Here is a 26,232-nt window from a genome sequence, read left to right as displayed (position 1 = left end):
TTTCTTGCCAAGCTTACTAACTCCACCTATGATTGTGCATTATTTTGTTGACTTGGATTCAGTGGAAAGGTAAATGTCACCCTTATCCCTGTTAGCGCTGAGCCCCGCATGATTTGTGGCACAATACTATGAACAATATCTAAAGTACCTACATATGTACCTAGGTACTTTGGAAAAAAGTACTATGTGACGCGGTCACACAATTACCTAAATCTACACGTACCTAGGTAAGTAGCAAACATTACCTAGCAAATGCCTAACCTGACATAGTAATAAAGTAATAAAGTTGATACGATAAGGGAATACGTCAATCACGATAAGATAGTTGAAGAGGTAGAAGCAAACAAGTACATAGTAAAGGTAACACAAAGGTTACATAGTATTACCGACTTTATTTCTTTTTATAAAGCAGTGATAAACTCATAACCCCCAAATTTAAGAATACCTAATGGTCAGCTTGGTACCTCTTCATATTTACCTAAAATTTCCAAACTAACGTTACACGATAACTCAAGGCGCCGGAAGCTGCAAATCAGAAACGCAAACGAGGCCGTCCCGTCAACGTGTCGCGCGACGACGGTGACGCGTCAGGATCCCAACTCACCATTTCGAAACAAGGCCGGTTAACTACAACTTCTGGAACAACGAGGGAATCAGATATGGAAGAATCATCCCGTCCTAGGAAGCGCGGGCGCCCAGCAAACATCGAGATTTCATCTCAATCACAGCCCGAACCTAAACCTTCGCAAACACAGAAAGCTAAGAGGAAACGCGGGCCATCACCGATACCACAAGATGGAAACGATAGAGACGAAGAAGAAAGGGACCAGGAGATAGAGACAGTACCTACCGAGCGAAGAAAACGCGGTCACCCTCAAGCTTCAACGAATGCGAAGCCCAATGTTCAAGAAGAGAATACATCTAATGTGGCGGATGAAAATGCGCCTCGAAATAAGCGTGGTCGGCCAACGAAAGGGGTAGAAGGGAATAAGAGCAACGAGGTCGAAGAAGATGAGGCCGACGACGAAAACGAGGGTGACTCAAGTCTTGTTCGACGGAGCGGACGAATTCGCCGATCGCCAAACTCTTCGAATAAAGGGGCCCGAGAGACAGCAAAGCCAACAAACAAGCAGAAATCGGACGATCAACCATCCCATAAACTCCAAAAGAAAGGACGTCCTCCAATAAATAAACAGGGTGCGGCTAATGTGGAACAAGATGCTGCTCCCCCCCTAAAGAAAAGACGAGGCCGTCCTTCCCTCATCAACCAACCCCCAGCAAATGCAGATACAGAAACCGACCCTGGGCCCCAAAGTCGGCTGAAGAAACGTAGCCGTCCACCACCAGCAGCATCATCTAATGAAGAGGCTTCGTCATCTACGAAAGGAAAGGGAAAGAAATCCCAAGACGCGCCAGCACAAAACCAAGATGAACCTGTAGAGGAGGAGAACCGCCCCAGAAAGCACAAGACACAATCTAATAAGACGTCCCCAAAATCCAGGAGACGGAAACAGTCTCCAGACGCGCAAGACCGTTCATCATCACCCGATTCCGCTACCTCTCCTCCCCGCTACCGACACCTCGCAACACGTACGCGCCGCGTCCCCCTCAACATCATCGAGTCGAAATGGACAGCTCTCGAGCAGCCCGCCCTAGCGAGCGTAGCCTCTCTGCTCCAATCCGCCTCGCGCCCCGTCCTCCTGCGCCTCAGCACCAACCCGCAACGACACACGCAAGCCTCGGCGGCTCTGAATGCCGTGAGCAAGCGACTCTGCTCCAAAATCGCGCGTGGCCTACCTTTTCCCCCGGCCACCACGTCGACCCGGCGCGAGGAGGAGTTCGAGTTCGAGCGCACCGTCTCCGGCATCCAGGCTCTCGAGTCCCAGCTCGACCCCCTACTGCACAGCGTCGAGCTGCTGCGCCGCGAGAAGGAGCGCGCCGAAAAGGAGCTCGAGAGCGAGTATAAGGCGCTCGCGCGGCTCGGGTCCAACGCGCAGGCCGAGGCGAGGGAGAGGAGGGATCAGATCCGGAAGATGCACGTCTTGGTGCCCGAGAAGAAACCACTACGACCCGAGTCGGGGGTAGACTCCCTTGTGGGAGAAACTGTTCCCATAGAGAAAAGCGCGGGCAAAGTGTTCGCCGGTCTGGACGAGGAGGAGGAGGAGGAGCTGGCTGGTCTGGCGGGCCAGATCGCGAGCCACATGGAGAGCATGCGGGGGAACTTGCAGCAGATCGACGGGGTCGTGCCGGCCATTACAAAGAGTAGGGGACTGTTGAGAGCGGCGCTGCAGTCGCGTTTGGATCGCGAGCAGTTGGATAACATCATACTTGGCTAGCTTCAGGAACGTCCTTGGTTAGATAACCTACCGAAGGTACCTGTAATAGACCGTTGCCACATCGTCCGGACGTGAATAGATTTAATGTGGTTAATCAGGTACTCGACACTTTTTGACAGGAGCGTAAGTCTTGGTATCATCTGTGAGTACACCTAATTGTGTTGTATTGCCATGTCTTGAATTAGGTACGTGTTGATGTATACACGCACTCTACTGTTAAAGAACCACATAGGTGATGAGATGAGACAATACTACTTACTCTGTTGGGTCATGTCAATTACCTCGACACTTTGACTAGATATTCTTTGTATCAGCAAAATGCTGAAATCCCTCGACCTCTTTGCCAACTCTCTCTCTCAAAAAAAAGGGGCTAGCTAAGAATAGCATTGACACACATTAGAGGTACCCAACCTACCCTACGCATATGTGCTTTCTCTTCAACCAAACTACTACAATCCATTGTGACAGGAACCAATCGAGCTTAGGTAGGTAGGCAGACCCTTCTTTAACCATATGCTTGCTTAAAAGGACGTGGTGGCACTCCTTTGAACTGTATCGAATCGTGGAGCTTTCTTTTATCTATCGACTATGAAGATGATTCCTCGGAATGAAAAAGTATAACTAAGGTACTTGAAGTTAATAATTGGCGGCCAGTTGAAGAACGTCTAATAGTTCCTTATTGTCTCCCTCTACTTTACTTACTATGCGGTATCCTCATCACAATTGTGTTTAACGCGCATATATTTCCACATTCGCTTCTCGTATATATTCCTTCTTGTTTACCAGAGACCAGACACACATACATACCCCTGGGCATATTTCTCTTCATTCCTTTTTTTTCTCTCTTCCCGGGTTTGGTTTGGTTGAGTTTAGTCTAGTTTACCTACTCGTTAGCTACTCCCGCAGCCTTACCTATACCCGACCCAACCCATCCTATCCTAATAAGCAATCATGGACCCGAATGCCTTCCCATCCGACCTCCGCGGCATGATCAAATGGGCCGGGAACGACGTCCTCACGTACCGCGACGCGACCGTGCAAATGCAGAACCGGCCCCTGCTCTTCCGGCGGTACGAGGACTATCCCGAGAGCCACAGCTACGGCGCCCACTCGTCGCCGTCCCAAGGCGGTACCCGGCTGTACGACCCGTCGAGCCTCGGCCAGTCCAACCCGCCACTCCGCCACTCCTCTCCTCCTCCTCTTCTTCCTCATTACACGGGGACCACAGAAGGCCCAGACCCGCAAACAGCCTCCTCGTACTACGAAAAGCAAGTCTACGAAGCGGAAGAAGAACGGCGGCAGCAGCGGGGCGCGTATGCGGAAAGACACGGCCACGAGAACGAGTACCGCGACGACGAGGACACGTCCGAGTCCACCGGGTGGGACGAGGAATACACGTACGCCGCGTCGCAGCAGGACCCGGAGGAAGGAAGCGAGTACTCGGACACGGAAGACGGGCGGTCGTTCGTGACGCAGAACTACATCCGCGACAAGTACCAGGCGGCGCGGGGGGGAGGGACGGAGGAGGAGCAGCGCAGCTGGGGATCCAACAACCCGTACTCGGCGACGCAGCAGCAGTTCCGGGTTCGGGGCGCGGTGCCGACGACGAGCGCAGGGGGGGTAGCAGCACCAGCACCAGCAGCAGCTCCCACGCCGCTGACCGCCGCCAACCTGAGCGCCGTGCCGGACGCAACCCGCAACCGGCACGTGTCTGCGCCGCAGCCGCGGCCGCGGCCGCGCTTCTTCTCCACGCTGTCTACCATCGCCTCGGGCCCCTCGTCGGAAAGACCGCGGCAGCACCGTGCCGAAGCCGCGGCTTTTTCGAGACATAGAGACCGGGACCGAGATCGCGATCGGGACCGGGATCGGGACCAGGGCCGCAGCAAGAGCCATCGACGGAGTGCCGCTGTGGACTTGAGCGGGGTGTTCGCCTTTCCTGCAAAACTAAGGACGATGAGAAGAGACGCTTAAATCGTCTTCTGGATACTATGCAGAAGATGATGATGTCTCACCTCCTCGTCCGTAAAAGGGGATGATAACATATTTAAAGAAAAGAGTAAGAATGATAATGGCAATTTATGATTTGCATGACTACCTAACCTAAGATACCTAACCTACCTAGGTATCTAGGTGCCTTATATAGACGAGACCAGAGGGAGAGCCTAGCTCGAAAGAGACGGCATCGATATATATACGTTCATGTTTGCGCCTCGAGCTTCGCCTCTTAGACCTAGATAATAGTATACAAAAGTTTAATATTCCAAGTAATAATTAAGATCCACTAGAGAGAATATTGGTTGTGAGTGTATGCGACAATGAGGCAATACGGTAGTCAACATATCATGTCGATAATACATGAATGCCAACTGATGATAGGAGTTTCGGTAACTCCAAAATGTCTTGCCTTTTTCAGCTGAGATATTTGTATATCGGTGTCCTGTGTTTCTCTCTATCTTATCACATCTCTTTTAATGTCGCTGTTGTGGCGATGATCAGCTCAATCGTTGAACAGGACCATGAGGCAAGACCACCAAGTCCACTACGGCACTTTCCGGTTATCTTTCTCGCATTAAATTGATGAAAATATCAAGTAGACACGTTTCCTCTTTCTCTCAGTTTCTCGACATTGCGCTTGAATTGTATTGCGGTTTCTGTCGAGACTCGACTCAGGTTCTTGGTAATATCTTAAATAGGGTGTGTGCGTGGGGTCGGAGATGTCTTCCAAGCTTGTCGCATTGTGACTAGAAATAGTAGTACCAATATGATGATGGGCTTTAATATGTTCAGTCCAATCTTTACGCCTTGGTCTTGGATATGTATTGCCGCGTGAATATGACGACTATATATTCAACAAGTAGGATAGCAACGGCGTGTTCCACCAATGATAGCGAAGTGATGATAATGAGAGTCCCTGTGAGGGTTCGGGAAGATAGCTATCAAACCGCTACACTGCCAAAAGGTGGAATCATGTCAACTTGAGGGGTTGACGTTGCTATGTCCACCTATAAGGACCTCCCTCACAGGCGGTACCATGACAAATCCATCATTCGGCAGCTCTATTAGTGCCGCAATCTTGTAATGTAACGCCTGATATGACCCGGTGCGTGTCATGAACAACTTCGCCTTAATCAGTACATCAGGTAACACGCGTGGCTTCTTATTCATGGAAGATTGTTGCTGAGTAATATTATAGCGCACTCCATGGACTTGATCAGAGGCGCAGGCAATTAAATAATTGACAAGGCTCACATGTAGGCTCACATGTACCCGAGTAATATGGTAGATAGAGACTCAGGTTGGTGGTTTCAAGTTTGTTGAGTATTTTAACGTCATTACTCAGAACGTATCAGAGTTTTGTTGCCGGATTCTTTTGGAGTGTGACTTAACGCGAATGGGTATTGGAATCGTATGCTGAATGGATAGTGCCTTGAGCTTGTCCTTGTGCGATTTAGCTCCGCACACTTGACATATTCATCAATGTTCTGAGCTTCTTCACTCATCTAATTGCAGCTAGTTCTTACTGCTGATAGCTGACGCGGAATAAAAATAGCGAAATTTTCTTCATGAGTTAGCCCGTTGGCCTTTGTAATTGGCCTTCGTAATTTGGTAGCTTCGATTAGACTGTAGCTTTTGTTTAGTAAATAAATTGCAAGTTGTCTGCTGCAATCGTGGCTAAGGATTACCTACCTCTATGTTTCATCCTCGAGTGGTATATTCGTCAACGGTTGGAATCCAGTTCAAGATGCCCTGGATGGACTCCATCACCGGCCTATTTCTTCTTGGTTACCCAAGTTTTAGAGTTGTCCAATGCCCTCTTAAATCTTAGAGGGTTGTCTCTCGCTGTCGTACAAGTTCCAGAGACATCATCGCTGGAACCTTTTATCGTCATGTTCAGGACGCCAGTCAGTTGATAACTTTGAGGTAAAAGGATAGTGATGCCTAATAGGGCTCATTAAAAATACTTAGAAGGATGCAGTTCGTTGATCTGTACTGGCACCCAGGTAATAATACCTTAGGTTTGTGGTGAAGTAGACGAGCCGTGTTGAATTGTTGAAGCGTGCTGAAAAGTTTATTTGAATTTATTTGCAAGTCGTGAAAGAAGGTGAGAGATACCCAAGGCAACCGCGTCGTCAAAGCTAAGTATCTACCTCACGCTATGATCAAAGTTGAAATATTTATTAGCGTAAGGCGGTCAAGAGGATAAGTTAGAGGAAGGGAAGTAAGGAAGAAGGGAGGAGACGTACCTTAGGCTCTCAAAAAGATATAGAGGAGCAAATCAATGCTCTTTCGATATCGCAATCTGAGACAGGACGGGCCCTGCTCATTGAACGGGGTAGAGGATCGCAATTGGTCTGCTACTCAATAGTGTCATTCATAGTGAGCTCCTCTATTGTACATCTTTCATCAGCATGGAGGGCTAGAAAATTAAGTATCTTCTTTCAGTAATATAATAGGTATTACCCAGTCATGTCGAGGATAATTTGTTGTATCATTTCAGGAGTAGGTTAATTCCCCTGCATGGTAAATATGTGAAGTAAGAGGGAAGAATAGGACAGGTTGGTGGGACTTAAATAAGTAAGGTACCTTAGGTTAGGTACCTAGGTATAAGATAAGGGCTAGGTCTTACGTATTGTAATGTTTGATTTAGGTAAAGAGTCCTCCATGGTGGCTGCTACTTGTAAAAGCAACTGATATGCTTTATGGTTCCCTGTGTAACTTCCAATCTTAGGTAGTTAGATACACAGAGGTAGGTGCTTAATATTACCCTCAAATATCAATGTAGCTGCTTCCTAAGTTCCTGATCATCTACATTATCCTGTATTTCACTGTAGCTTTATACTCGCCAAGAGCTTTCCTTGGTCTCTTCTTCTGGTAGTTCTTTTTGTATTTTTCATGACAGTCACTTTAGATCATGCTTTAATTTTAGGAAATCCCAATTAGACAAATTAAAAACTTTAATAGGTTGTAAATTAAGTAATTTAGGATAGGTACCTGTTATATAGTTCACGGAGTTTGTATGGGATGTCGTCGGATTCCTTAATGCGCTAAGGAGCACTTAGTCACGGGGCGTTCGTGAATTCCCACCGGCGACCGGCGACCCGGCCCGCCCCCTCGGCAAGAAACACGGACGTGGCTCTCCTGCTCTTCTTCAGTGTTGAGTGATTGTTTGCTGAAACAAAAATAAAAAATAAAAAATCTTTTACATAGACAATACACACACACTTTTCAGGTTCGATTCTTAACAGGGCTAATGGTTTTCTGCGCTTCGCTTGTTCTTTTATACCTGTAAGTATTTGTAAATGTGTTTCCAAATTTGCACCCAACGGGACGGAACGAGGCGGGGTTTGCACATGCATGCTGCAGTGAACGTCACTTACTTTCGTTTACGTATGTAGGGGTCATGGCGGAAAATCACTTTCAATTGCCGCATGCCTTTGAGTCGAGTTCTTTTCTTAGTAAGGGTGCAAGAAGGGAAGTATTAAGTTGTGTCATTGGACGAAAGATCACTCAGTTGGGTAGGTTAAGTAGGCCGCAGCTAACAATGCTACCTGCCTGCATGTAACGTACTAACAACATAGGTAGTTTCTCCCTTTCTAACACTCATTGCCCGCCTCCAAATATGGGGCATTACCATCTCTTCAAGCACACTTATTAACACCCTAACTTCTTCTCAACTCCAAGTCGCTCTTTGCAGTTCATCCTTCCTCGATTGCTTTCCTAACATCACCATGGAGGGTGTCGCTCGGTTTGTTGTTCCAGGCATTCCCACACCTTGTGAGACGTGGTACAAAGTTATCGGGGATCTCAATTCGGACAAAGTCCCCCTGATCGTTGTCCACGGGGGTCCTGGCGCATGCCATGAGTACTTACTTCCGCTCACGGACCTAGCACCTTCAATGTCGCTCATCTTCTATGATCAGATTGGCAATGGAAGATCGACTCATCTGCGGGAAAAGGACAAAGACGAGGCCTTCTGGACCCCGGAACTTTTCATTGATGAGCTTCAGAATCTTATACAACATCTCGGTTTAGCAGACCGACCAATCGATGTCTATGGTCATTCTTGGGGCGGAATGTTCATCGCTTCGTGGGCTGCAAGGTCTACTAATCTCCGCCGTCTTGTCATTGCTAGCAGTTTAGCTAGCATGGATGTATGGCGAATTGGGATCAACGCTCTGCGAAGGCAGCTACCTCGTGAGGTCCAAGAGGTCCTGGACCGAGCTGATGAGACCTTGGATTTTGAAAGTCAGCAGTATCAAGACGCGGTCGAAGTCTTCTATAAGAGACATTTGAGCCTGGCTAGACCATGGCCACCGAAGGAAGTTGAAGCTGCGCTTCATTGGTTTTCCGAGGATCCAACCACATACGGAACAATGTAAGCCTCTTCTTGCCGCATGGATTACAACATGCGTAGGAATCATTGGTGTGCTGACGGGCTTCAGGTACGGTCCGAGTGAGTTATATATTTCGGGCTCGCTCCGTAACTGGACTTGCATCCCCGAGTTGAAGAACATAAAGGCAGCTACACTTCTATTGAATGGTGCTCAAGATGAGGCACAGGATGTAGCCATGCAACCTTTCTTCCATCACATTGAGAAGGTCAAATGGGTTACGCTGGATAACGCCGCCCACTTCGCCCACGTCGATCAACGTGAGAAGTATATACAACACTTGGAATCATTCTTGCTGGGCTAGTAAGGAGCTCATATTCTGTATCTTTGAGAACGGTATCATCCTCTGTAGTAGGCGGCTATAGGGGAATTGAGAATATGGGCGCAGGTGGGATTGAATTTTGCGATTATCTCCGAGGCATCGTTTGAGTCAACTTAGCTATAATATAAATTCCAGTACCTTCTCAATAACAACCGCGTAAATGGGATTCTTAGCGATTGCCCAAGGCGTCTTCTACGACACTTGTGTAGTTGCCAATGTGCTACACACGAAGGGGCTGACCGTGAGGATAGAGGGGAAAACGGAGATGGTAACATTTGGACCTTCCGATGACAAACTTAATAATAAATCTTTGCTACATTCAATGTAACAACTGTCAGTCATTGACCGCTCGAAAAGCCTGAGTTTCCAGTTCAACGATTTGAGACCAGCTCCGTTGATACCGTATCTTTATGTATTTTGACGTCCGTCCTGACTCAGTAAAGTTGCAAACTGGCCAGTGATTAGAAGCTACAATCCACCGTTAGAGTAAGCCGGAATGAACATATCAGCAGGATTCCTAGTAATTACCCATGAATGTTATGAATAATATCAAGTCCGGCACACCACAGCCCTTCCCCAGAACATATTTGGTCACGAATTGGGCTGCCACAAAAAGGAGGCAGAAGTAGAGGAAGAGCAGTGCAAGAATCTGTAAGAGAGAACTGGCTGTGTCAAAGTTAAGAACAGCGGAGCCAACCTCAAGGGATGGCTTAAGGAGGCCTGGATCCTGTAGGTAGTCTCGATGATACCTTGAACCAACAGCGATTCTTAGAGGGCTCGGAGCATACTATGAACTTGGAATGCATGCGTTTTCCTGCATGGGTACTTCCCATTGTATTTATGCAATGTAACCCCCAACAGGCGGCTCTCACATAGTCAATCTCCATGGCCAACGACCAACAGTGAAGGGCTCGCCCCTCCCGCTTCCCCCTCGCTTCCCCTTTCTCCTCATCGTGCTCTGTCCTCTCGCGCAGTCCCTTTTGTAAGTGCCCATCGTCCACAACTGCATATATAGGTACTCAGTCGCTTGCCCTGCTAACAAACAGAAACGCGCATTACACCATAATGGAACTTCAACCACGAGTCAAAGATGAAGCACCTGTCATTGCCGCAGAAAGTGTCGATCACAGTAGCGACCTAACGCGAGACGACAAAGACCTCATCAGACTTGGCAAAAAGCCAGTTTTGAAGGTGAGGCTCTAGCTCAACAATCTCTGCAGGTTTCTAATATAACTCTCAGCGGAACTTCGGTTTCATGTCCGTTCTTGGGTTCTCTTGCACGGTGTTGATCACTTGGGAGGGCATGCTTATGTGCGTTACGTGGAAGGTCTGATATTGGAATATGAGAACTAACAGAACCTTATCTTAGAGTCTCAACCCAGAGTTTATTGAAGTAAGGCTTGCGCTTAACATCCTCTCATTGTGCGCTGTACACTAAATCATCATCACAGTGGGGGGCCGGCAGGAGTCATATGGGGATATCTCATAGTATGGATTGGCACTCTCTCGACATTTACAGTTCTCTCAGAACTAGCTTCAATGTGAGTATGGATTTGGGAGATATATACCGACTCATACTAATCGATATTCGAAGGGCTCCTACCTCAGGTGGTCAATATCAGTTAAGACCCCCCTCATTTGTGATAAGAGCAGACATACTAGTATATTCTGCTAATACATGCATGCAGTTGGGTTGCCATGCTGGCGTCCAGTTCCTCAAGGCGTTTCCTCAGCTATATCACCGGTATTAACCCTCCTGGTCTGTCTACTATGGCCGGAAAGCTCACCATGACCTAGGGTGGTTAACCATGGCTGGCTGGCAAGCAGTCACTGCCTCTGCAGCTTACCTTATCGGGACCCTTCTACAGAGTGTCATCATCCTTCTTAAATCCGACTACACCCCCAAGCCCTGGCAAGCAGTACTTTTCCTATGGGCTGTATTAGCCTTTGCAGTCTTCATCAATACCGTGGCTAGCAAAACACTAGCGTATTTCGAGGGTTTGATATTGGTGCTACATGTTCTGGGTTTTTTCGCTGTTCTTATTCCCCTCGTTTATTTATCACCTCATGGCGATGCTTCCTTGTTCACCACGTTTGTCAACGCTGGAGGATGGCCAACTCAAGGGTTATCTTTCGTGGTCGGGCTACCTGCCGCCGTGTTCTCTCTTATTGGTGAGTGCATGGATTAGCATCGGCTCTGCGCTATCTGTCGTAAGGATGAATCAGGCTAACTTAGGTACTTATCTTTCAGGGGCTGATTCAGCCGTTCATGTACGAATCTCATCACCAAGCTCCCATTCCTGGTTGCTAACGGTAGGGTTTTAGATGGCCGAAGAGATAAGGAATGCATCAACCGTGGTTCCCCAAGCAATAACCACGAGCATTGTACTCAACGGAGTTTTCGGGTTTGCAATGATGATAGCATACCTATTTTGCCTTGGGGACCTTGACGCGGTGCTTGAATCCCAGACAACTTTGGGATACCCATTCCTCTATGTCTTTCAGGTTGGGACTGGTTCTACTCCGGGTGCAGCAGTGCTCGGCCTGATTATTGTGGTTCTTGGGGTCTGCAGTACTGTAGGTGTCCTAGCTTCCTCATCTAGAATGCTATGGTCATTCTCAAGAGATCGTGGGGTCCCGTTCTGGAGACAATTCATCAAGGTATGCTACCTACCCGCCCAATCATATATTGTCCCCTAATTAGAACGTTATTCGGAGTTTTCTCACATCGGTTTCCAGCTCGAACATCGTACATCCATCCCGGTCTATACTATTGCATTCACCACGTCAATTTCCATACTTTTGTCACTTATTATACTTGGTTCGGGCGTTGCATTCAGCAACATTGTCAACCTTAGTGTTGCCGGACTCTACTCTTCGTACCTTATCAGCTGTGTGCTTCTTCTCTGGCGTAGACTGCAGACAAACCGCATCAAGCCATATAGTCCCGAAATCACCAGGGTCGGGCCAGACAAACTACACTGGGGCCCGTGGAGGGTTGTGGGAGTTTGGGGAGTACTAAATAATGTGTTCGCCTGTGTCTATCTGTCAGTCCTCTGGTTTTGGAGCTTTTGGCCGCCTGTTACCCCTATTGTTCCGGCGACCTTCAATTTCAATGTCTTGACCTTTGGGGCCACAACATTGTTTGCCGTTATATGGTATTTTGTCACAGGGAAGAAGCAGTATAAAGGCCCTATAGTAGAGGTCGAGTTATAAGAAAAAAGGATAATAATATTGATACATGGGTCTCATACCGAGTCATTATTACAATCGTAGCATCGACCTTATTGGCCTCATCCTGGCTTGATTTTGAATTAGCTAGGTGACAAACATCTAATGGGCCATAATAACACCCCTTGACAGGTTGGCAGCAGCTCATGAAGGGCGCCACCCGAGTGATCCTCATTCAATGCAGGTGGTGTAAAGCCACACTAACCTTAGGTAGATTGCACCCATAGTGACATGTAGTAATACCTGAAGCTTCCAATTGGGTTAAGTCACAAAGTGGGCCTAGAAGGAAGCCTCTGATTGGGGGAGGTGGTAGGTCACGTGTAGCGGATAGAGGAATCAGAAATCGGCATAGGTACCTAGGTACTCGACATCGACACGGGCCGGGAATTTCAAAGAAAAAACGGATGTACATTACAACACAAGCTTCAACCCACACCTGTAGGTGCCTACCCACTTACTATGTAGACATGCGACTCTATTAGGATCGCAATTAATTTACTACCGTTTACTTACTTCTTACTATACTAATTGACATAACCCAAGCTCGACCAGTACCTCAACCTACTCGGCATCGCAGCAAAAGCCCCCCCTCCTCTTCCCTCTGAACCCCGCGATGGCTTCCAAAACAACCTACATCCCGCGGTATCTCCTACCACAATACGGCGCTCTATGGCGCAGCGCCGCCTTCGCGAGAAGAACCCCCGAGCTCGGACAGGTGCTGCTAGTGCGCTACGCGGCGGCGAGGTCATCTTCCACGAAGACCAGTCCCAAGTCCCCCGCCGCCAAAGCCGCCAAGCACTCCGCGCCCACGAAGCCTCTGCCCAAAGCCGCCGCTTCGAAAGCAGCCGCCGCTCCCGTGAGCAAGGAGGTCCCTCCCCAGAACCCCATCCTGACGAGCGCCACCCCGCATGCTACGCCCACGCCGGCCTCTCCGCCCAAAACTGCTGCTGCTACTACTACTACTACTTCTACTTCGAAAACCCAAGCGTCCTCCTTCTCCTCCGCCGCTGCGGCCAAGTCGAGCACACCACCCCTTAAGCCCGCCGCCAGCGGCCCTTCGAAACCCATCGTGCTCGAGAAGCCCGAGCGATTCAACCCTCCGTCCCACGGCGCGCGACTACCCAGGTCGACACCTCGGCACTATGGAGGACCCATGTCAGATGACGAGATGAAAGCCCAAGCCGTGAAGACGTATCCGGGCTTACCTCCTCCCGAGAACACCTGGTCGCACTGGTTCATCCACAGTCGAGGGATTCACTTATTTATTACGCTGGTAAGCCAGCCTCATACTTCATACTTACATGGAGACTATCTATACACTCCTCCTTGTTTTTTTTTTATTCAGCAGTTTTCCACTAACCAGACTACCTCTTACCCAGGGCACCCTCACGTCCCTAGCGATCTACACTTTCATCACCAACTTCAACGCCAAGTCCCCCTTCGCGGACCTCATCCCCCCCATCTCCGAGTTCCCCCGCCACCCCTTCCAGTACCTCGGCGTCCTCCTCGACGTCATGCGCATGCACGAGGAGCACGAGTCCGCCATCACCGCCGAGAAGCGCCGCCGCAAGGTCGACGACGTCGCCAAGCGGAACGAGTACCGCAAGGCCCACGGCCTAGAGCCCACCCAGGGATTCTGGTCCAGCAGCAACAAGACCCTCGAATCGCAGACTACCGAATCGATCCCCATTGTCGAACCCGCCGCCGTCGCTGCTTCCGCGCCCGAGATCATCCCGGCTACGGCCGAGGCCGTCGCACCGGAGGAAAAGCCTAAGAAGTTCCTCGGGATATTTTAAGCAGGAGAGTGAAATAAATAAATGGATGGATGGATGGAAAGTACGAAAGTAGCGCGAAGTGAGATACCTAGTATCCGTTACTTAATACTAGGCGTATGGGGCCAGACTTGCTCTCCACTTCACATCCTCACCTCAACCCCTCCCCTTAGAATATTCAGAATATCTTCTCTCTGCTCCAGGACCAGGCAAGCAGGGTAGGCAGGTATTAATAATTTGTTTTTTTCATGGTATCGTATCGTAATTTTTTCCCGACGACAAAAAGACACACAACACACACACACACACACAAAAGCTACCCCAAGTCGACCGCATCGAGACCATCTAACACCTCGTCCGCAATGCCCCCCTTTTCTAATACCTTTTGTACCATGGCCCCGAGGACGGCGACTTTGGTTCCTCCCCTCGGCGCCTTCCACACGCCTTCCACGTCGTCTATCTCCGCCGCCCGAGCTCCCGGGTCCTTGGCCGCGGGCCCACCTTGTCCCCACGCCGCCGCGTTTACTGCGTTGGGTACCCCCGGCGCAGTCAACCGCGACGGCGGGTCTATCGTTCGCACCGACAATAGCCGCAGCTGCCTGCCCGTCTGCGGCTCCCCGTCTACATCCATCGCCTCCGACGCCTCGTCTGCGGGCGCATTCCTCTCGCCCACGGAGACCGCGAGCGCGGAATCCGCAACGGCTAGCTCCTCCTTCGACGGGTCGAAGATGATGTTGTCGCCTACCGCCATGACTAGTAGCGTGATGGGGGGTCGCGAACCGACCGTGGCGGATGTGGTGTCGCTGCTCTGTCGCGGGTATATGAAGCGCGAGGCGGCCCAGTCGTCGTCGAACATGGGATCCTCGTCGGCTTCGGATTTTAACCGGGGCAGGCGGGTAGAGAGCAGCGCGAGGTGCGTCGTTAGGCTGAGGAGGGGTAGCGGGTAGGATAGCGGCGGGGAGATGAGGATGATCTGCTCTCGAAGTAGTGTATATATATTAGCATTATCGCGCATCCGTGTATCATCATGCATGCATGTACCATATCCGTCTTGTCGGGCGCAATGTGGCGGCGCAGCATATATAAAAAGGTATTTTTGTAGATAGATAGGACTCACGTCAATGTACAGCTTCCAGTGAAAACGTCGGTTGATCCACAACTTCTTGGTGAATTCGCCGTCGGCCAGGAGCGCCTCGCTCAGCATGGTGGCCAGGAACACGGTGCTGCTGTCGTCGTCCCTGTACCCGGGGATCTCGACCGTGATCTCGACCCAGTCGTTCTCGCCCGACACTGCTGCCACCGGGTCGCCCCCATCCAGCCCGCTGTTTTTTGCTTTGTCTTCTTCTTCTTCTATCTGCCCTTCGCCTTCACCCTTGCGCCTCAGCTCCTTGTCCTCATAGTAGTGCGCCCTGCTGCTCAGCGGCAGGACCTTGCGCTTCTCGACCTCGGCCTTGACGCCGACGACGGCCTCGGTGCCGTCCGCGAAGCACACGCGCGCGCTGCCGTTGGCGGCGGGCAGCACGCCCGTCTCGGCGGTCAGAGGGCGGAACTGGGAGGCGGTGCGGCCGTCGGGGCGGATGGGGGGCGCGAGGGACAGCGAGGTGTGCAGGTAGGCTAGCTCGGCGGGCGAGAGCAGGAGGTGTTGCGTCGTGGCGGACGACGACATGGCTGGTTGGTTGGTTTATTCGCGGTGCGGAGGGTGGAGGGGAAAGAGAAGGAAAAAAAGAGAAAAAAAGAAGAAAAAAATGGACAGAGAGAGAAGAGGGATGTCCCTCTGGTTGATACCTAGGTAATTATTCGACGAGTTGGATATCTACCTAACCTAGTATGTAACAGGTACCTAAGGCATGTATTGATAAGGTTGTATTTGGATATTCTCGTCCGCGAGGCTGAGGCGGGAGATTTTTTTGAGCTGGGGAAGCTTTTAGAGGCAGTGGGGTGGGAGTAGAGATTATTGGCTGGAGCTACTTAGTGGTGGGGCTTGAGATTTATCCATCTTTGGGTGTTCGCCTTTAGGATCGGCGAGGCTTTGAAGAAGCTAGTAAGGAGTATTTATCGATAGTGCATTATCCGAGCGGTGCGATTATGCAATTGAGAAGTACTACTCTTGTATGCGAGCTCCTCATGTTACAGGTAGGATAAGTATTAGAAGTCAAGTATGGCAAACCCGCGTCTTAGGAAAGCAGATATACTGTTGGCAGGAGAAGCTGGTAGGAAAATCCAAGCCCGAGTTTGGTCTGAGATGAAGGCTGGTTTTATTGCCTAAATCCCCAACGCGAAAGAAGTGTTGGGACTAAAGACTTCATTTGTTAGCTTAGATTTGTGGAAGTCAACGTCGGCGTGGTACCGTTAATGTAAGATGTCTATTGCAAGTTGGTCTTTGAAGTATAAAATCGATTACCTGTTCTAATTAATTTATTTTTACCAAAGTCAATGTAAGTGGACTCGTTATGTCACCATAGCTGTAGATTGAACCTAAGCTACGAAGCATGTTCGTATGAATCCGTCTAATATAAAGTTGTGATGCTATACCTCATTCTCGAAGTATCATTTCCGTCGCAAGCCACATATTTCTTAGGCGAGTTCGATAGCAACGTAAGATGACGGCCCTGGAATATTCAAGACTTTCGAAAGTCCAGGCATATGTCGTGTATGTATTCCGGCCCAACCGCTGCCACCAATTCTGCAACCATTGCTTTCGCCGATTCCGGTTTGCTGATACTTTCGTTATGCCATTCAAATAGATCACCGGCATAGCAGTATCCTCGGCTGAGACGTACTGCGATGTGATCTAAGTCTATCGATTCCATTTCATCTATAGACGGGATACCTGGCATGTCACTGCTGAAGAGCGACCTTTCTTCGTCTTCGTCATCATCATCCTCCTCGTCCTCGTCCCCGTCCCCGTCCTCGTCCATAATTTGGTGCTCATCTTCAACTTCCATTGGCACAGCTACCTTTTCCGCCGGGGCATCTTTTTCAGTGCCTTTCTCGGTTCTTTCGAAGTCCAAGTATCCGAAGCTGTCAAACTTTTCGAGGACGCTCTGTTCGAGGTCTACCCATTCTAAGGTGTTTGGATTGAGGACTTGCTGCGGTAAGAAGTCCATCTTATATCTCATTTTCGGGCACGTGTGGATATAAAAGCCAGAATACCACCATCTGGGTGTCTATTAGTAGATATTCTTTGAGCCAGCTTGTCTTCCTGTGAAAGAGGGGGTTATCCGAAAGCATGCATGAATAAAAATGGGGATTGTAATATCTGAAAGGGGATGAGAGAAATTGGAAAAGAGATTGCACTAGCTACAATTATGGGCTTGTCCGTACGTACCGGTAACCTTCTTCTATTGCAAGTGCAATCTCACGCAGAGCCCCTAGCTTTCCAGGACTAAACCTGTGAATGGATTCATGATATAAAAAGTAGACACCGCTAACACAGTCTGGAAGAAGGTCTAAGACTCCAATGGCTACTAACTTACCGTCGAGCCAGTAGCACTGATGGAATGAGCCAACTTGGCGTTCCCGCCCATCTGGCGCTATATACTTCCCCCGCCTTAATGGAGAAGAACAGAGAAATCTCTTAAACCCATCTCGGGTGATAGATGACGGAGATTCTTGGTGAATGATCCGCTGGTAATTTTCATAAACTTGGAATTTCTCTTCGGTAAAATCATCAGGCTCTAGCGTAACGACCAAGGCATGAGCCGGCTCCGGTGGCCGTTTCAGTAATACGCTCTCACATTCGTGGATCCTCTCTACCAAGTCAAATTCGGTATCTCGCTTCCGAGCTTGCTCGCGAGACCTCGGATATAAACGAGCTGCCTCCTTCGAGTAGGCATCTCCTATGACGTACTTGTTAAAGCGGTTGACAGCTTGCCGTTGGTCTCTCGTTGGCCGAAAACGGCCGGAGTCGAGGCGAATAGAATAATGCGGGCAGCAAGAATCCCGCTGATTTGGCCTGTAGAGGAGCATCCCGGATCGCCTCCAACACCGGTCGACCAGTATCTGATAGCTGGCTGGGCTCATAGATGTCGCACGTGCAAAGTAGGAGTGGCCTAAGGGGTAGTGTAAGTAAAATGCTGCTCAAATCACAATTGCAAGAACCACCATGTGGTTATGCCGGAGCCCCTTGTAGGACGCTACACGAAGCATGAGACTCAACGCGGGATACAATGATGGCTAGACGGTATATGTGAATTATCCGAGCATTAATGGGCAAGCAAACCAGCGGCATCGGATCATGAACAGATGCTAATATGATGAAAGCGACATACTTTTCCGCGATTGACTAGAACCCTTACCGCGGCAGTAGCCACAGCTAGATGAACTTCTATATCCTAGAAAAGGTCAGTCATAGAACATCTACATAAGTATCATGAGTTGCAGAGCCCAGTATTCAAGACGAGATCAGTAACAGAGAGTTGACCCGGAATGCGAATATAAGGGGTCGTTGATGATCACTCGACCGTGACTCCGATCAAGGCCTGATTTCCGGAAGGGGTCATTAATAAGGTGACAGCATCTCGGGAACACAACAGGAGTCGGAAGTATGCACGAGATGTTGAAACGGGATCTAGAATAAAGACGGGTTGAGGTAACACGCAATGATACGTCGGTTGGCTACGAGGTTACGATTGCACGGGTTGGTGAGATTCGCACGAGGTGAGCAAGATGCTGGTGGACTGCGGCTGATATCCCGAGATTTCAATGGTGGCTTGGCATTGGCAACTCCAGATGAACATGTATGAACATGTATAAACTGAGCTTGTCCGAACATGCATGTCTGTCCCAGCTTTCTCTTCTTGGAGCAATGCGGCGCTCTCAGAAAACGTCCAGTAGGCTGGTAGTGCTGTGGTGTGCTGTGGTGTGCTGTGTGCCTGTATGCTGTGCTGTAGTGGCGCGCCAACGAACATGAAGAAGAAGATGCATTCCCCATAAAACCCGTACGTAGGTATGCAGAGCTAGTTGACCAACGACAGCGTCGCAATGGAGCACGGGTCCGAACGGTTGGTTGAGGGGCGTACGGGAGAGGCTCGGGGTAGATAGAAGTAGATGAATTTAAGGTAAAGGATCTGACTTACCAATTGGCGATATATACAAAAATGCATCTTCAGGGGTGGCCTGCATCCTTTCAAGTAGCGTTCCCGCGGATGGTTAGGTCTTTTTTCTAGAGATGGTCAGACAAGCAGACGAGTCGACAGGGCACTTGATCAGAAGAAGACAGCTCACGCGCGCAGGGATTTTTGTCAAGTTCTTTTTTTTTCTTTGGGCAAGGGGATAACAGACGTACGAGGTGGATCGGATGTAAAAGAGTCGGTGTCGAGTCAGACGATGACGTTGGGGATAAGTAACCTTTATAGCGATTTAAACGGTATATTGTTAAAACCCGCATAAGTACTCAAATCTTTTTTAAAACGTTTAAACTGTTATATCGGATGGTGAAAAGGAACATTGTAATACGTATTATTGGATGGATTTTATGCTTTGGGAAACGTTGGCGTGGCGTACGTGACCTGCATATTGAGTTGTCCGAGTTTTAAAGTTGAGGTGTTAGCATAAAGAGGGAGGAGGTGGAGGAGGAGGAGAAGAGAAGAAGGTAAAAATTGTTCGGGTCTGCTAAGTACTACCTCAATTGGGTACCTGTTTATCTATGTACAATACAATACATTTAACAAGGTAGGCACGTCTCTGCAGTGGCTATTCCGTACCTAACCTCTGGCCCGTTACATTAACAGTTCAATTGTTTCCCAAAGGCAGCAAGGCCAAGTCGCTACTACCTACTTGACTCACGCATTTAGACCAAGTTCTGGATTAAGAGCTGCATGGCATTATGCAGGCACCATGACGAATTATACAGTCTTTGTAGGTTGAGAGTTATGACGATACTTAATTACCTATTATACATCACGGGCATATATTCCACAGTCGTGGGATGGAGGACGGATCTTGTTTAGGGCCAAAATACTACGTCACCGGCCCGGGTCGATTCTGTCACGCTGATGAACTTGGCCTTTGACACTTGTACCTGTTCTCGTGCCATAGCATTGGATACCAATTCCTACCTATCTAGTATCGAGATGTAACACCCCTTACGTACCATGTCAATATGAAGGTTATGCATTGGCATAGTTACGTCTAGGTATTGTAATACGTCTTTACCAGTTGTCGATATAGCGGTGTGCGGTAAATTATCGTAGTCCTATATAATATACCTACTTCCTAAGGTACTTAGGTATAAAAAATAAAAAATAAAAATATTAGACATGTGTGCTGAGTGCTGAAAGGACTCGCTCTTCTACAATGTGTCTTATAGTTGTAAGCTCAACTGGGGAACTCGGTGATCGACGGCAGGATGCAGGCGAGGGGTAGATCCGATTCAAGGCCATACCGACCAGACTACCATACAGCCATAATACCTCATACTTACCTTGTATACTTGGTATAACCATACACTCACCAATGAGATCTGCAAATAAAAGGAGTTATACCTTCGAGTGGATGTAACACTATGTAGGGTTCGATAGCAACCAACACATGCGAGTAATACGTGTTTAAAATACGTGCGGCATTGGCTTGCATTTGATGCAGATATCTAACAACATTAAAGGTACGAAATAGTAAATACACATCTACACTTATGTACCTATGCACATCTACGCCTACCTAGGTAGATTTACATACAATACAGAAATTACGTGGTGAAGTGAAACATGGATGTAATTGTATAACCTTATACGTGGGATGATAGATACCTACCTTAGGTATGTTAGGTATGCATTAGTTTAATACTTCCATATATGTGCTAGAGGTATGTAGTGTAGGAGAGGTGGAGTTATGAGGATGAACGATTTAAAGATTGATTTTATAGGTATTTTTATATATAGTATAATCCTTTTCTCGAGTTCTCCCGCGTTGAGGTACATAGCGGGTACAATACATAAACCCGATGACTTTCCGAGTTTCTCAACGTTGTGCGTGGGGTATATTGTATAAAATCGTATATCTGAAGCAGCGGAATTCTTTAAACGTCATCTCCGTATGTCGCGACACTACTGTATGTACTTAGCGGGGTGCGGCGACGTTGATCGTAAACTCCGTCTTGAAGAAAAATTTTTTCTCTTCTCTACTTTTCTCCTCCACTCTTTGTCGTTTGGATGTTTTATATCTGCACGTTAGGTATTTTCCCTTTGATGGGAAGCCCCTGTCGAGGCGGGCATCTCCTTAGCTTCGGTCCTGTGTCCATAGCCAAAAGTTATCACACTTTGGTCCTTTTAACACCCTTTCGCTATTAAGTATAGCGGTACATTAGGTACCTAGGGCGGTCGTTGCTGTTTTCAAATCATCGTGCATGTGTTCCCTATCAAAACATACATGGCTTATGTACCTAGGCAGCTAGGGTAACTCAACCTTCCCTCGACCTACCACCTGCAACTCAAACACACCGGTCTACATTTTTCATTGAATCGAGTAATAAAATACCCGTGGTACCTAAGCCAGTAAGCAATAAGATATGTATTGTACCTTAGGTACCTTACCTATTTAATATCTAAATTGCGTAAATTCACGTTATACTCTTTATACACGTTATACAGATTAAAAATGATTATTATTTAAACACGTTGAACAACGTTCCAATTTAAAATTATAAATTATATCAGGTACTTCCATGTACTTGCTCGTGCGTCCACCCTACAAACCCTTGTTGCAGCGGCGAGCTGTGTGGCCTTGCCTTACCTTGTCTTGCCTTACCTCACCTAGCATTGAACCTGGCATTGAATAGGTTAGGCATGTACCAAATAATAACGTACCTGGCCGACCTGGATGCTACCTAGGTACATAGCACGGCACAGATAAGTTTATAGATGGAAGGAACACGGAGGGTTTTGGTCCTTGGGTAAGAGGTACCTATAGTTAGGTAGGTATTTAGGTACCTGTAAGTAGCTCTAGCCTCTGGGCCCTGCATCTCACAACCTTACTAAAAGGTAAGTCGTACCTACCTGGCATACCTAGCTCATGCCTTTCGCCCTGGTCCGCGGCTCCTCGTCTAAGCTCGGGGCTCCTTTTTTTTTTTTTTTTTCTCCCTTTAAGAAAATAAGAGAAAGTACTATAAAACCCAACTCTGCCAGCTTTTCCTTGTCTGTGCCCCTCCATTTTTATTTCAGTTATGGCACGAGACTTGCAACGTTCGTGCTGGTCTAGCCAGAACAGCAACCTTCCCCTTCGCTCGTTAGTGGCTCAACCTCAACCACAACCTCAACACCGTGCCAGATATCCTAGGCATCGTGCTTCAACCCGCCAACAAAACACCTGTGCGCATCCTACTTGACCGCCGGATATTCTATTCTGTGCTCTCTTTCTCCCCACAAAAAAAATTAAAAAAGTTCGGCTGCAGAATCCGAAAGACGTCGGTCTATGCGACGAATTCCTCTCACCTACCCGCAACCTTTGACTTCCACAAAGCCCCGGGATCCGCCGCACTTTTCTTCCCAGTGATTCCGCAACGCACACCCCGAACCTCTGAAGAAAAACCACAAATCCCCCGAGGTCACGCGTGGATTCCGAATGAACGTGTCTATGTGGACATACAAATTTTGCCAATACAGTTCACCATTCCTTTTTCTTGTTGGTTGCTAGGGCCGGATTCCCAGGACAATACAGTTTTCGTGCATTAACATTAAGCATTGAGTATTAAAGCATTGGCGGACCAGCCGTAGACGGAAGCTTGGAGTAAAAGAAGGACGAGAGAATTGATTCGTACACAACTTTAGCGTCACGAGAGCGCAATCATCATATCACCGCCTCCTTCAAACATAGACAACCTCGCACAATTCTGAGACTTTCCATGACCATGCAGCTCAACATTTTTCGGTAAAGCGCCTTAATTCCAGCTCCATCTGGCCGGCACACACACTCTGCCCAGAGGTATCTCACGACCAAATACTCCGGTTTCTCCCGTCTTGATCTTTTCCTTAGGCAGAGCTAGTACATCCGCGCCGTTCTACTTATACTGCGACTTACAAAATGGCGTCCGGCTCATCGAATCATCGTACAATGGAGTCTCGGACTGGTAGAACAAAACAACGTAAGTTTTTATTACAAAGATTCTCGGTCGATTTGTCTTGATTTGTTCTTGTGGCGCGCTAGTCTGTAAACCGCCTACCCCATAGACCAACTGACCCTTGAATTTTCTAGGTTACAACTCGAAGGGTGAACGACTGGTAGCGGGAGTGGTTCCTCTCTCGGAGGATCGGTTGTACGTTTTGCTCATTCAATCGACTCGGAGAAAAGGCTGGGTTCTTCCAAAAGGTGGATGGGAATCCGATGAAGAATGCACAGAAGCCGCTGAACGCGAAGCCTGGGAAGAAGCCGGTATAATAATCCGTATCGACTATGATCTCGGCGAAGTCATTGACTCACGGCCGCCTAAAAAGCTGTCCAAGGATGCTCCTAAAGCGCTATACCGCTTCTACGAGGCCACCGTCCTAACAGAGGAAAGTAATTGGCCGGAGAAGCACAAAAGAGAACGCCAGTGGTTTACATACACACAGGCGAAGGAGGCTCTTTCGGATCGACCGGAGCTGCTACAAGCTCTCGAATTATCTACTATGCACAGAACATAAGAATCCCCGTGTAACCGGGAAGAACCCTTTTTTAATGCCCTTTTCGTGGTGCGGTTTGGCACGCATCTTTCTATTGTCCATAGGGATCCATCTGACCACATTCCAATCTGGAAAAATTGCATAGACCAAGGTTCTGGAGTTCTCGGTATCTCTCGAGATATTTCTTCCCATCGTGCGGCATTATAATATTCATCTCCTTGGGCCTTTTATTTCTGAAATGGACGGGGAGAAGTGGTCGTTGAGATGCTAAGCTTTGGTGTTGCTGACATCTCAATCAAACCCCGTCTCTCCCACCGTTGTTTACTAATGAAAAGAAGACATAGTGAGCTTGCATAGAACTAGGCGTTGTCGGCAAACATGGTATAGAAGTTGTTGAAATCAAGATTGGTCGGCAGCGGCATTACATACATACATAACGCGCCTAGAAAAAAAACAGGCGTTAAACCGGTACGCATTTACAAAAAGTCAAGAAGTAGGAGAGGTTTCGGGCTTTCTCGAAACACCTCTCGCCTGTTCAGGGCGAATCAACCACTCCGTTCTCAGGTAATGCGAGTGGTATGATACCTCTAATACATTTTACCAGCTAGAATTTTTGCTGCGTGTATTTCGAGCAGGTGACTGGTATAAGGGGGTCAGATGAGAAATCCATCCATTTTTAAAATCAAAAAAAACCCACGCGAGAATATGCTAGCTATTACCTACATAGACCCCCCATTTCCGTATTCGTGCCATCGCATTGGGACTCCCGGACAAGAACAACAAGGTAAGGCTAATTGGTCCTTCGGAAAGGGAAAGGGGGAGGGGGGGTGTTTCCAGCGGAGCGTCGTAGATGGAGCCGGTAGGACCTGCACAAGGGGGCGGGAGGGGGGGAGCTCTTGGTACGGATCCTACTGACGTAGATGCGAGACCGCAAGACGCAAGCGGGAGAATGTAGCAAGCAAGCAAGCAGGCAGGCGGGCAAAAGATATGCGTAGGCGTGCATATACGTATCAAATAGGTAAGAACGACGCGTAGATCAGGAAACGGTAGTGTCAACTCAGCATCCCGAAGCTCTCTCCGCCACTTATCGTATAGCGTGGGGTGTATGTGTGTATGTGTGGTTTGGTTCTAGAACATACATACATTAGGTACATACAACCTACATCATACATGATGACATCTATCTACCTACAGTTACATACAGATATACCCAAGGTATCTTATATACTATTGGTAAGGTTAGATACCTACGTATGGTATGTATAGACCTATGTACAGCTGACTGACTTAGGTAGGTAGGCTAGGCCAGGTACACTCAGCTAAACCCCAAGCCTGTCGTCGTGGACCGGAGCTTATCCTTTCTAGTTGACCGGGCTACTGCTGCTGCCGCTAGAATCGAAGCGCGTGCCTAGATACCTACCTGGGCACTGACAAATAAAACCTGGCTGGCTGGCTGGCTTGTCACGTATGTATGCACAAGTATGTCTCGCCTGGCTTTTTGTTCCCATCCCAGGCCTAATTCTGGCACTGGGTCTGGGTTGTTGGCGTGGGGGAGGGGAAAGGGGAAAGGGGAAAGAGAGGGACTAGGTAAGTTCGAACCAGACTAGACTTAACCAAACCAAATCAACGTGTTATGCTATGCTGCACTCTTGATTTGCCGTATTGGATATTGATACCTATATCTACTAGTTCCATCCATCCATCCATCCATGAAAATACAAGTCTTAGAGCTGGGTAGAACCGGATAGGTATACGAACGGGAAGACAGCGGAAGAAGACCATATTCCCGGAAGACGGCGATGTGCACTGACAGGTAGGTTGTTGAGTCAATGAGTAAAGCAGGGGAAGTAAGTGTAGGTAGGTATAGGTATAGGTACATCGCCAGTACGCCCCCTTCCTGGCAAGGCTTTGCTTCAGCCACGATTACTTCCTCTCTTTTCCCGTTTCTCTTTATCCCCCCCTATTTCCACCTTACTAAACGAGCCCGTGGTATCATCTGACAAATTACATACATAAGGTTGGAAAGTAAATATCCCATCATCGCATATCAAAACACAAAGACATTATCGACTACTCCCTAAACCCCCTTGCTCACTCACCCACTCTTTAACTACCTACCTACCTACATCCATTATTAGCCTTGTCCTTACCCCCTACCAACTTCCTTCGCCCCGATTTGCGTACTTCCAAAAGGCCAGTTCGGGCTCCGAGCCTCCGCGGGCCCGTCCCTGCTCGTCCTCGCCGCATTGCCATTGCCGCCACCACCGGCCTCCGCTAGCTCGCGCTGTCGACGCTCTGCTTCCTCGCGCAGCCGTGCCGTGACGCTGTTTATACCCGCGCGGTTTCTGTTCAAGATAGCCTCGGCGGTAGAGCCTCTCGGCGGGCCGTTGCGCACCTTGGGAAATGTAGCAACTGTGTTACCGTGTCAGTTAGTTATACCTGCAGGCAGTGAGAAGGCGGCTGGGGGGGGGGGGGGGGGGGGGGGGTAGTCAAGAAAAAAAAAAAAAAAAAAAAAAAAAAACAAAAAAAAAAAAAAAAATTTATTAAAAAAAAAAAAAAAAAAAAAAAGTTTTTTATTAATTT

General features: G+C 48.4%; 9 protein-coding genes across 9 annotated transcripts in view; 6 read left to right on the top strand and 3 right to left on the bottom strand.

The window, feature by feature from the left end:
- The first annotated feature begins 365 nt into the window (after positions 1–365).
- Positions 366–2,731, top strand: F4812DRAFT_412689 (CENP-Q, a CENPA-CAD centromere complex subunit-domain-containing protein). The gene has a single exon (XM_047932722.1). It carries the CDS (start codon positions 660–662, stop codon positions 2,334–2,336), a length of 1,677 nt encoding a protein of 558 aa, XP_047793391.1. The 5' UTR covers positions 366–659; the 3' UTR covers positions 2,337–2,731.
- Positions 2,732–2,965: 234 nt separating this feature from the next.
- F4812DRAFT_467281 (uncharacterized protein) lies at positions 2,966–4,376 on the top strand. Its single transcript, XM_047938632.1, has one exon. It carries the CDS (start codon positions 3,288–3,290, stop codon positions 4,305–4,307), a length of 1,020 nt encoding a protein of 339 aa, XP_047793390.1. The 5' UTR covers positions 2,966–3,287; the 3' UTR covers positions 4,308–4,376.
- A 3,071-nt stretch (positions 4,377–7,447) lies between these two features.
- On the top strand, positions 7,448–9,704 carry F4812DRAFT_412677 (Alpha/Beta hydrolase protein). Its single transcript, XM_047932721.1, has 4 exons — positions 7,448–7,620; positions 7,715–8,712; positions 8,780–9,518; positions 9,579–9,704. The coding sequence occupies exons 2-3, from the start codon at positions 8,066–8,068 to the stop codon at positions 9,030–9,032; spliced, it is 900 nt and encodes a 299-aa protein (XP_047793389.1). The 5' UTR covers positions 7,448–7,620; positions 7,715–8,065; the 3' UTR covers positions 9,033–9,518; positions 9,579–9,704.
- Positions 9,705–9,952: 248 nt separating this feature from the next.
- On the top strand, positions 9,953–12,295 carry F4812DRAFT_412672 (putative GABA permease). Its single transcript, XM_047932720.1, has 10 exons — positions 9,953–10,241; positions 10,291–10,361; positions 10,420–10,443; positions 10,502–10,591; positions 10,645–10,671; positions 10,739–10,794; positions 10,848–11,222; positions 11,302–11,321; positions 11,376–11,711; positions 11,790–12,295. Exons 1-10 carry the CDS (start codon positions 10,116–10,118, stop codon positions 12,264–12,266), a joined length of 1,602 nt encoding a protein of 533 aa, XP_047793388.1. The 5' UTR covers positions 9,953–10,115; the 3' UTR covers positions 12,267–12,295.
- A 369-nt stretch (positions 12,296–12,664) lies between these two features.
- F4812DRAFT_165169 (uncharacterized protein) lies at positions 12,665–14,223 on the top strand. Its single transcript, XM_047929870.1, has 3 exons — positions 12,665–12,719; positions 12,825–13,554; positions 13,661–14,223. Exons 2-3 carry the CDS (start codon positions 12,895–12,897, stop codon positions 14,075–14,077), a joined length of 1,077 nt encoding a protein of 358 aa, XP_047793387.1. The 5' UTR covers positions 12,665–12,719; positions 12,825–12,894; the 3' UTR covers positions 14,078–14,223.
- On the bottom strand, positions 14,213–15,974 carry F4812DRAFT_165117 (ribosomal protein S5 domain 2-type protein). The gene is made up of 2 exons (XM_047929868.1): positions 15,171–15,974; positions 14,213–15,026 (listed from the first exon to the last, which is right to left on the bottom strand). Exons 1-2 carry the CDS (start codon positions 15,717–15,719, stop codon positions 14,370–14,372), a joined length of 1,206 nt encoding a protein of 401 aa, XP_047793386.1. The 5' UTR covers positions 15,720–15,974; the 3' UTR covers positions 14,213–14,369.
- Positions 15,975–15,993: 19 nt separating this feature from the next.
- F4812DRAFT_412638 (arginine-tRNA-protein transferase) lies at positions 15,994–19,658 on the bottom strand. Its single transcript, XM_047932719.1, has 5 exons — positions 19,341–19,658; positions 19,132–19,217; positions 18,325–18,387; positions 17,382–18,105; positions 15,994–17,212 (listed from the first exon to the last, which is right to left on the bottom strand). The coding sequence occupies exons 2-5, from the start codon at positions 19,175–19,177 to the stop codon at positions 16,672–16,674; spliced, it is 1,374 nt and encodes a 457-aa protein (XP_047793385.1). The 5' UTR covers positions 19,178–19,217; positions 19,341–19,658; the 3' UTR covers positions 15,994–16,671.
- Positions 19,659–22,660: 3,002 nt separating this feature from the next.
- Positions 22,661–23,988, top strand: F4812DRAFT_165105 (NUDIX hydrolase domain-like protein). Its single transcript, XM_047929867.1, has 2 exons — positions 22,661–23,132; positions 23,243–23,988. The coding sequence occupies exons 1-2, from the start codon at positions 23,072–23,074 to the stop codon at positions 23,668–23,670; spliced, it is 489 nt and encodes a 162-aa protein (XP_047793384.1). The 5' UTR covers positions 22,661–23,071; the 3' UTR covers positions 23,671–23,988.
- A 1,673-nt stretch (positions 23,989–25,661) lies between these two features.
- Positions 25,662–26,232, bottom strand: part of F4812DRAFT_165071 (uncharacterized protein) — a 2,921-nt gene continuing 2,350 nt past the window's right edge. The window contains exon 3 of the mRNA XM_047929866.1: positions 25,662–26,061. Coding sequence (XP_047793383.1) covers positions 25,796–26,061 — 266 coding nt within the window. The 3' untranslated portion in view covers positions 25,662–25,795. The remainder of the gene's footprint in view (positions 26,062–26,232) is intronic.

This window comes from Daldinia caldariorum, assembly GCF_022478825.1.
Source record: "Daldinia caldariorum strain CBS 122874 unplaced genomic scaffold F4812scaffold_2, whole genome shotgun sequence".
NCBI lineage: Eukaryota > Fungi > Ascomycota > Sordariomycetes > Xylariales > Hypoxylaceae > Daldinia > Daldinia caldariorum.
This window is presented reverse-complemented; position numbering and strand designations above follow the sequence as displayed.

What these genes read in the sequence shown, in the direction of transcription:
- F4812DRAFT_412689 (XM_047932722.1), top strand. Translation starts at nt 660, where the DNA reads ATGGAAGAATCATCCCGTCCTAGGAAGCGCGGGCGCCCAGCAAACATC.
- F4812DRAFT_467281 (XM_047938632.1), top strand. Translation starts at nt 3,288, where the DNA reads ATGGACCCGAATGCCTTCCCATCCGACCTCCGCGGCATGATCAAATGG.
- F4812DRAFT_412677 (XM_047932721.1), top strand. Translation starts at nt 8,066, where the DNA reads ATGGAGGGTGTCGCTCGGTTTGTTGTTCCAGGCATTCCCACACCTTGT. An exon ending in CCAACCACATACGGAACAAT is followed by an intron (nt 8,713 to 8,779) that starts GTAAGCCTCTTC and finishes GACGGGCTTCAG; the next exon opens with GTACGGTCCGAGTGAGTTAT.
- F4812DRAFT_412672 (XM_047932720.1), top strand. Translation starts at nt 10,116, where the DNA reads ATGGAACTTCAACCACGAGTCAAAGATGAAGCACCTGTCATTGCCGCA. An exon ending in CGCCGTGTTCTCTCTTATTG is followed by an intron (nt 11,223 to 11,301) that starts GTGAGTGCATGG and finishes CTTATCTTTCAG; the next exon opens with GGGCTGATTCAGCCGTTCAT. An exon ending in GGGCTGATTCAGCCGTTCAT is followed by an intron (nt 11,322 to 11,375) that starts GTACGAATCTCA and finishes GTAGGGTTTTAG; the next exon opens with ATGGCCGAAGAGATAAGGAA.
- F4812DRAFT_165169 (XM_047929870.1), top strand. Translation starts at nt 12,895, where the DNA reads ATGGCTTCCAAAACAACCTACATCCCGCGGTATCTCCTACCACAATAC. An exon ending in TTCACTTATTTATTACGCTG is followed by an intron (nt 13,555 to 13,660) that starts GTAAGCCAGCCT and finishes CCTCTTACCCAG; the next exon opens with GGCACCCTCACGTCCCTAGC.
- F4812DRAFT_165117 (XM_047929868.1), bottom strand. Translation starts at nt 15,719, where the DNA reads ATGTCGTCGTCCGCCACGACGCAACACCTCCTGCTCTCGCCCGCCGAG. An exon ending in ACTGGAAGCTGTACATTGAC is followed by an intron (nt 15,027 to 15,170) that starts GTGAGTCCTATC and finishes CTTCGAGAGCAG; the next exon opens with ATCATCCTCATCTCCCCGCC.
- F4812DRAFT_412638 (XM_047932719.1), bottom strand. Translation starts at nt 19,177, where the DNA reads ATGCAGGCCACCCCTGAAGATGCATTTTTGTATATATCGCCAATTG. An exon ending in TTTGTATATATCGCCAATTG is followed by an intron (nt 18,388 to 19,131) that starts GTAAGTCAGATC and finishes GACCTTTTCTAG; the next exon opens with GATATAGAAGTTCATCTAGC. An exon ending in GCAATAGAAGAAGGTTACCG is followed by an intron (nt 17,213 to 17,381) that starts GTACGTACGGAC and finishes ATAGACACCCAG; the next exon opens with ATGGTGGTATTCTGGCTTTT.
- F4812DRAFT_165105 (XM_047929867.1), top strand. Translation starts at nt 23,072, where the DNA reads ATGGCGTCCGGCTCATCGAATCATCGTACAATGGAGTCTCGGACTGGT. An exon ending in GACTGGTAGAACAAAACAAC is followed by an intron (nt 23,133 to 23,242) that starts GTAAGTTTTTAT and finishes TGAATTTTCTAG; the next exon opens with GTTACAACTCGAAGGGTGAA.